Source organism: Geotrypetes seraphini, chromosome 2 (genome assembly GCF_902459505.1).
Source record: "Geotrypetes seraphini chromosome 2, aGeoSer1.1, whole genome shotgun sequence".
In the NCBI taxonomy this organism is placed as follows: domain Eukaryota; kingdom Metazoa; phylum Chordata; class Amphibia; order Gymnophiona; family Dermophiidae; genus Geotrypetes; species Geotrypetes seraphini.
Window position 1 is genome coordinate 118,371,301 of NC_047085.1, and position 9,139 is coordinate 118,380,439.

The 9,139-nt window shown below is 47.6% G+C and overlaps 1 protein-coding gene across 1 annotated transcript; it reads right to left on the minus strand.

The window, feature by feature from the left end:
• Nucleotides 1-1,252: 1,252 nt before the first annotated feature.
• LOC117353672 (transcription factor Sox-17-alpha-A-like) lies at nt 1,253-3,739 on the minus strand. Its single transcript, XM_033929876.1, has 2 exons — nt 3,354-3,739; nt 1,253-2,764 (listed from the first exon to the last, which is right to left on the minus strand). The coding sequence occupies exons 1-2, from the start codon at nt 3,646-3,648 to the stop codon at nt 1,884-1,886; spliced, it is 1,176 nt and encodes a 391-aa protein (XP_033785767.1). The 5' UTR covers nt 3,649-3,739; the 3' UTR covers nt 1,253-1,883.
• Between the last annotated feature and the right edge of the window lie 5,400 nt (nt 3,740-9,139).

Sequence of the window (9,139 nt, forward strand, 5' to 3'; positions counted from 1 at the left end):
TCCGCAATGAATATGCATGAGATCTATTAGCACAAATGAAAGCAGTGCATGCAAATAGATCTCATGCATATTCATTGGGGAAATCCTAAAAACCAGACTGGATTGCGGCCCTCGAGGACTGACTTTGACACCCCTAAAGACAAGACAGACGAAACAGGATGTCATGGATACAGTTAAGGGGAATGGTGAATCTGCATTGCTGCCAGTGGGAGATAGTTTCAATATTATATGTTTTCAATCGCTAGAAATAGGCAGGGTCCCTGGAATCCTGCAGAGTCTGCCTGTCCTTCACTATTGAAAATGAGACAGAGAAACAGCACCCCCCCCCCCTGAAAGGACTGTAGGTGGAGAACTCCTGCTCAGCTTAGAGGGAACATTCTGTAAATGCACGGAGAACAGTACTGGAAGGGAAGCTTTGTTTTCAAGTATGTTGATGGTAGGGTGTGAACCCATCAGTTTTTATTTCATTTTGCTTTTATGGAGGGGGGGGTTCAGTTTAAATAGGAAAAAACCCAACAAATAAATATACTAACCCCCTGTTTTACTAAGGTGCGCTAACCAATTAATGCACGCTAAAAGCTAACGCGTCTATAGACTAACATGAACGCATTCATTTTTACCGCACGCTAAATCGATTAGCGCACCTTGGTAAAACAGGGCCTATATGGATATGCATTAAAGTGTTTTTTTAATTCAGTTTGGTATCCAAAATATAAGTACTTCTCCACTTAACTATATGGAATGGTGAAACCATCTTTGTACAATTAGAAATTTATGAGGAAGCTATAGTCATTAAAAATAAATTATACCCTAGCTTTTCCAAGATGTGGGCACTTTTAGACCTTTATTCTAAAGACATTTAAACTATTTATACCCGATAAAGGCTTCGTGACCTATAACTTTATATTCCTTCTTTACACAGCATTATAAATATTGTATCTGTCTGTTATTGTTCATTATTTGGATTGTTACTGTTTTATCTAATGTTTTTATATTTTGAAAATATCAATAAAGATATTTGGGAAAAAAAAACAAAAACCCAACAACAAATACACTATATGGATGTGCACTAAAGTGTTTTTGACTTCAGCTCGGTATCCAATGTAATTATTCCACCGCAAGAACTATCAAACACTGCCTCACAATTTCTTTTTATACATGGGGCAGAAAGAAAAGGAAAATTGGCAGATGCAATCCTTAGAATAAGAGAAAAAAAAAAGTAATAGAGTACATAGAGAACTTTTCAACCTCACGCAGGACTAACACAGATACAAAACACAACTTGGCCATCATGTACTTTATTTCTGATACAAATACAGGCTATAAAATGTATAACATCCTGTAGCTAAAAGTGCTAACAGGAAACTTTACCTCGGTACATTTTAAAAATTTACAAAATCAATGTCTAGAAACCAGGGAGGAAATGGCAGGTACATCTTTAGCATTCTGAAACTTTTTTTTCTCTTTCAGCCTAATGTTTAGAGCAGTGGAAGCAAGAGTTCAGATCCCACTGGCACTCCTTGTGATCTTGGAAAAATCACTTAACCTTTAATTGTCTCAGGTGTAAAGGTGCGGCTACCTCAGGTGTAAAGGTGAGACAGGAAAATAACCAAGGTACCTGAATGTTACTGGCCGTGAGCTACTGAGAAAGGTATGAGCTAACTCACATCTCTCCTCATTACAAAAGAAATGCTTGACAGTGGTAAAAAATACAAGTTTATAAAATTAACACTCAGTTGTATTAAAGTTTCTCTGTTTAGAAAAATTAAATATTTTGCATAAATAAAATCATTTAAACATCCTAAAGCCCCAACCATTAAAAATTACCACTTCCCCCTATGAGAAATATGTATGTTTCCTGAACTGAGTGCAACAAAACAGTTTCAGCCACTTGAATAATTACAGTGGGACGCATAATTAGTTGAAGAATGGTAATTTGAAACTGGACTATTATCTTCCACTGGCAAATTTGTATCATGCCCATGAAAAACCAGTCCTGGCTCTGGTTTACTAGAGACAAAATGAAGGTACTGCTCAAATTCACTGTGATCTACATCCCCCAAGAGCTCAGCCTGCTGCAAGTGCCCGAGGTTGTCCATGGGGTGGGACTCGGGTGGGGGAGAAGGTTGCCCAGCTTGCTGTACTTGGTGGCTTCTCGCATTGCCCGGTGGGCACAACTGGTTGAAGTAAATGTGTGGTGAGGCCTGGCAGCTCATCACACTCTGGAGAGAGTTCACCTGCACAATTTGGTCAGGGGGGGATAGATGCCTTCCCAGGGTGCCGTTGGTATGGCTTTCCTGCTGGGAAGAGTAGTCGCCAACTTGATGGTAGTTGTAAGGCATCATCTGACAATTTTCCTGAAAATGGGATGCAAAAAACACGGGATCGGTCTCAACCATGTCCAGAGGGGAAGTCTCGGGAGTAGGTAAGTTGTAACTACTCTCATAGTGTGGAGCCAGGGCCTGGCAGTCCCTGTACTGGTTCATGGGCAGCAGCTGGCTGTGCTGCACTGGGCGATACTCCTGCTCATGAAAGCCCAGGCTTTCGAGACACATTCTGCCCTCACCGCTCATCCTGGTCCCTTGCTGCTCCGCTATGCCGTGTAAGAAGCCGGGTTCAGCGCGCTTGATTCTCTTCACTTGTTTTCTTCTTCTTGGCCTGTACTTGTAGTTTGGGTGGTCCTGCATGTGTTGGACTCTCAGCCTTTCAGCCTCTTCAACAAACGGTCTCTTTTCTACCAAGGACAGAGATTTCCACGATTTACCTATGGGGACAAAAGTAGCCAATTATTGAAATGACAAATAGATCAAAGACAAAAAATATCTTACTCAGTACCTTTTTATTAGTGCAGCTTATTGTATTTCTCGGGTAGTTTTCTGACAAAACTAATGCAATATAAATTAGTCATAGATCCTAAAATATCAGAAAACCAATTAAGAAGTAGCAATCAACTACAGCAAATCCCTTTTAATCAAGATGCAAGATACCATCCATTCATAAATCTAACCCCATCACATTTAATAAAAGCTTAAAACACTAGCTTCGCAGATCTTCTTGTGGCAAAGTCAGAAAATCAAGGTTCAAGTTGAATATGGTTTTGATTAATCGCTTAATCATAATTCTAAGCCATGTACATAAAACTAAAAGTACAAAATCTAGGGAACAATACAACACATAACAAGAACTGAGTTTTGAATGACTAATGACAAACTTAAGAAACCCAGAAACACAGGGAAAAGAACTATAAATTATTTGACAGTCAAGGGAAGTACATGAGGAAAGGAGAAGTCTGTATTCAGTAAAATGACACTATGTCTCACTATAGGCGCCTATTTCATCAGAGATTGACTCACCCAACATTTTGCTCAGCTCGGCGTTGTGCAGGTCGGGGTTTTGCTGCGCCAGTCTCTTGCGCTCGTCCTTAGCCCAGACCATGAAGGCGTTCATGGGGCGGCGGATGCGGGGCTCCGCTTTGCCGCGGTTCCCTGAATTGCTGGATCCCGTCTCGCTCTTCTGCTTCCCCGCTCCCAGGGGGCTCAGAGACTCTGCCGCCCACTGACAATGACCCACGGCGGGCATCATCCTGGCCACCGAGCACTGTCCTTGGCTCTGCTCGTCACTGGCGTAACCCGCATCAGGGCTGCTCATCGCTGTCCCGGTGCTGCGGGGGACTCAGGGTCCTAAAGCTTGCGGTAGGGAGCGCCTCTACTCCAGCGCAGCCTCGAACGCTAACGCACACCACGAGCTCCCAGGGCGGTCAGCTAGCCGAAGGCTTTAACCAGAGCTCCGGCCAATCAGCGTTCGGAGGAGGGGCTTTGACGGAAAAGGTGTGAGGAGCCAGCGAGGGACTAAGCGCCGCCCTTTTTTCCTGAGCTCACCATCAATCCTGAGCGTTGGTGGGAGGCTCCGCCTTCTCAGGTGGGGCAGAAAACAGCCGGCAGATACTTCAAGGCCACTCGCGGGCCGCCCAGTTCATCCCCTCTATGTACTGTCAGTGGCCTGGCTGAAGCTGTTTTTAATGCACAGTTGATAGTCTCCCGCGCCCAACAGATCGAAAAACTCTTAGGATTATTTTCTTCAAAGCTGCAAGAATGTCAGGTATCAGTTACGGAAATTTGGTATCCTTAAAGTATTACGTAAAATATTTTAGGAAGGAAGGAGTGCCGTAGTGGTTGCAGCTACCCTGAGGCTGGAGGTTCAAATCCTGCATTTCTCCTTGTAACCCTGGAAGTCACTCGTTCTTCCATTGCCCCAGGTACTTTAGATAGATTGTGAGCCCACTGGGACAGATAAGGAAAATATCTGAGTACCTGATTGTAAACCACTTAGATAACTTTAATAAATACCTAAAATAAATAATGAAGAAATGTGTTGCATTGAACATATACAGTATATATATGAGTATATATGCTTTTTTTATGTGACTTTTCTTAATTTGATTACATCAGGGGCTCTCAACCCAGTGCTCAGAACACCTGGACAATCAGGTTTTCAGGATATCCATAATGAATATGCATGGGAAAAATTTGCATACAGTGGAGGTAGGGCAAGCAAATGTATTATTGCCTGTCATTCTGAACACATGCTTCATGGAATCAATGGTTTTTGAAATATATAACCAGTTACTGATATATAGTGACCAGACTGACTGTGGCATCTTTGTGACAACATGCAAAGTCAACTAGTCGGGCACAAAATAGTGGCATTTCCCTCAACCCTTCCCTATTCCCTATTTTCGCTCTCTTTGCCCTCAACTCCTTTCCCCCTCCTTCTTCCTACTTTCAATTACCCTTTCACCCTTTTTCTTTTATCTCATAGGGGCATCTATCAGTTGTACTAGATTCTCTGTCCTGCCTCCCTTTTCCTAAATCTCAGGCCAGGAGCAATAGGGATTCACCTCCTGGCTAGTAAGTTTCTGGCAGCTACATTGTTTGGTCATGTAAAAAGGTAAAACATATTCACACCAAGATGATATTCATGTACTCTCTTAATAACAGAAATTATATGTGCCTTATCTCTTAAAACGGAGAAAAAGACCTCAGTGTTTCTCAGGGGGATACCTGAGAAACTTTCTATGGCAAGTTAAACAATGTAGGGCTATACAGTTAGTTCAGCGAGTTTCCAGTTTTCTCATAAGCTATTTTTCCTATGATATGAAAAAAATGGAAACTCGCTGGACTAAGGCTGTTGTCGGCAGCCACCTTAAAAGCAGCTGCCAATCCCGTGTCAATCACTCAACAGCGCCGCCTGTTAGAGAATTTCGCCTCTGACATAGATAGGTGCCGGAAATGTAGACCAGAGTTTTCCAGGTCTACATTTCTGATTGCCTATCCTTGATGTGAATCACACCTCCAAAGGTGTCTATTGACGCCTAATGCCACTTCCAGCATTAATAAATAACCTGAACAAAAAGGTTCCGCTCAGAACACACTATACAATCCAATGGGAATTCTGATTCCACCTCCTCAAAACGAGTCAGCGGTGTTGGGATTCTTCATCATTCCCCACAATTGGAAAGTACTAAATTTATATTTTTGATTTTTTCTTATTTTCTTTTCCCTTTATTTATAACTTATTAATAATTTATAGCTTAAATATAGCTTATTTATAATTTAGGTGTAGATTTAAAAGTGCATCACTTATCTTAAATCCTTATCGGTTCCCCTTCCCGACGCGTTTCGGAACTCTTTTTCAAGGTCGGGGGAACAAGAGATAAGGGTAATCCTAAACCATATTCTAACAGCGGTACCTGGAGTGGCCCGCCTCCTGTTACTTAACACCCCTTCCCCCGTCCTTTTATACCTCTAACTAACCCCAAGAAGACAAAACACACCTTAGTTGGTAAATACCTGGCCGCAGCCCTGTTTATTGAATAATAACATATTCAAGAATTCAATATAATTAAATATACATAAGTTAACAGCCAAACCAAAACATTGACAAACCCCATAACAATGGTATCACCATTGTTACCTGATCCCGAGCTACCCTCCGAAGTAATTGGCCCCCGACTCCGCCATCCAAGCTAGGGTCTGAGGGGTGGCATGTCCCACACATGCCCCATTATCCAGGGTCAACCGACCCACCGGGCACGGCTCCCAGCCGGCCCACCGCTCATCCCTTGATGAGCCCCAGTAGCGAGTAGCTCGGGATACCGCACCCCATCCATCCCACGCACCCCAACCTAATGGGCGGGCGGGTGGGAACACAGTCTCGGAGGACCAAAAGGTTTAAGTCCTCCGAGCATGCTCCCTTTGTACCCCTCCCCCCACAATCCCTCTCGGCTGCGACGCCCCGAGAGGCGGAAGGGGAAGAGATCCCGCGACCACGGACCGCCCCCCCCCTTCCGCCCCTCCCCCCGCTCTCTTTCTAACTAGCCCGACAGGCGCCTCGGCGGGCCACCCAGCCCCGCGTTAGGGGCGCCCGTCGAGACTAGCTCTCGGGCTTGCTTATAACAGCGGTTACTTAACACCCCTTCCCCCGTCCTTTTATACCTCTAACTAACCCCAAGAAGACAAAACACACCTTAGTTGGTAAATACCTGGCCGCAGCCCTGTTTATTGAATAATAACATATTCAAGAATTCAATATAATTAAATATACATAAGTTAACAGCCAAACCAAAACATTGACAAACCCCATAACAATGGTATCACCATTGTTACCTGATCCCGAGCTACCCTCCGAAGTAATTGGCCCCCGACCCCGCCATCCAAGCTAGGGTCTGAGGGGTGGCATGTCCCACACATGCCCCATTATCCAGGGTCAACCGACCCACCGGGCACGGCTCCCAGCCGGCCCACCGCTCATCCCTTGATGAGCCCCAGTAGCGAGTAGCTCGGGATACCGCCACAGGCCTGTAACCAGTTACAGGCCCCACCCCACCAGGAACAGAGCTGCGGCTAGGAGACCAACACTCGCTCACAACAGGTGGCGAGGTCATCCAATAACAAATCCCAGCCTACATCGGACAGATGGATCCGATCCCTATAAAACAATCCCCCACAAGACACGTCCACCCAGTCGTGCCTAACCTGGATACCTCCCCGGGACTCCACCCATCGACCTATCTGCCTATTAACCTTTACGAGCCCCCTGGTCCACCGCCGAGACGCCAATCGGCTGGGTCGAGGAATGATATCTGACCAGACCAACCGCGCCTCGGGGAACCAACCCTGAACCACACCCAAATCCCGAATCACCAGGTCAATAAGGTGCTTGCCACTAAGTGCATCCACATCATTGCCACCCAGGTGAAGAATCAATAGATCCGGACGACGAGGACGTCGACGAAGATCATTCAGCAAAGGGAGCAACTGGTGCCATCGCATGCCCCTCTGTCCCCACCAGGAGACAAACACGCCGCGATGCCCGAGGCCCAGATGCTGCCCGCCAGGCCGGACCACAGCACGCTCCCCAGCCCAGTGGACGAAGGAATGCCCGAGAATCCAAACAGACAGGGCCCGCTGCACCGCACCTGCAAGGCAAACCCGCAAATAAAACACAAACCTCCACCAACCGAAAGTTAGTAATTAGGAAGCCATGCAGGGACCCCCCCCTCGCCCAATAACCCGCAACAACCACCCTCCGAACACAAGACCCCCACTTGCGACCCACTTTCGAATCCCCTAACCGCGCATCAATACGGGCACTACCCTACGGGCGTATGTAGCCGCGATACGCATCCGACGACCACCTACCCAGCCGACGAATGGCTGATTCCGGAACGCCGGCCGCGAACGCACTGGTAGCCGCCCCAATGCGAAAAGAGTGAGTGCCGTAACTAGCCGGGTTCTCACCACACACACCTAACGCCAGACGCAACACCGCCAGGAACTGATATCGCGAAAGAAGAGCGCCATCCTCATGCACCAATAGCGCGAAGGCAGAGGAAGGACGGATCGCCATGTAGGCAGCCAGCGAACGGACGGGGCATGACGTACTACCTTCTACCTGATGCAAGATCAACGTACGCCCCCTGCCCAGCTGATCCGCCTTGGAGCGAGCAATGAATACTCGCAACGTGGCACCGGAGATACACACCTGATTGCGCAGCAGGCCACGTAAACCCCGGACATCCGACGGGTGGACAAGCAGCTCGCCCACCCGCAGCGCACCAAAAAACGACAAGGAGAAAGCCGCCCGAAACAAGCACGTCTCAAATCCCGAGCTCGTCACCCGAGGCAGCACCTCGACAAGATTAACCAGCAAGGCATGTGTAATAGGCAAACGAGAGTCAGGCACTCGCGGGGCCATCCTACCCCAAGCCGCCAACACCCGACGGGGCAGAAACGCAGCCGAAGGGCAAGACCAACCCAGGGCCCTGCAGAAAAACGCGAAGCCCGCCAGATGACCAGCCGCCGCGCTCCGAGAGCAGCCCCGAAGCTGTGACGAGGCCAAAAATTCAGCCAGCAGCCTCTCCGACACTGGTCCGGGGGTCCATCCCCGAGATTGAAGAAAACCCGATACTGTTACAAATCCCCGGTTGTACCGGTCCCACGTAGACGGCGCTACTGAGCGTTGTAAGAAGTACCAAATCAGATCTCCACCAGGCTCCACAAATGCTCCGGCATGGGCAATCCCTCTGGCTGCGCTTCCGGCGCCAGCTGTCGAAACTGCAAAAAGCGAAAGCGAGAAAGAGCGTCAGCAAGTTTGTTTTGTACCCCAGGAACGTGCCGCGCACGAACGAAAAGGTTAAGACGCAAACAGCGCACGACGAGCTCGCGCATCAACGCTGTTACCCGCAAGCATTTCGCAGTCTGCCTGTTGACCACGTCTACCACCCCCATGTTGTCACACCAAAACACAACTCGCCTGTTCTGCAACCTGTCTGGCCACAACTCACAAGCCACCAGCAGCGGAAACAGTTCCAGTAGAGTGACGTTACGGGTAAGTCCCGCCCGCCGCCAAGCATCCGGCCAAGCCGCTGCGCACCAGGCGCCCTGGAAGTAAAGACCGAAACCCACGCCCCCAGCCGCATCAGATTGTAGTTTGAGATTCAAGTTAGTAACCTCTGGCTGTTGAATGGGAAGCGAACCATTGAAACGCTCAAGAAACAAAGACCACATCCGCAAATCGGCCCGAATCCCAGCCGAGATCCGCACAAAGTGTCGCCGATCACGAACACCCGCAGTCGACG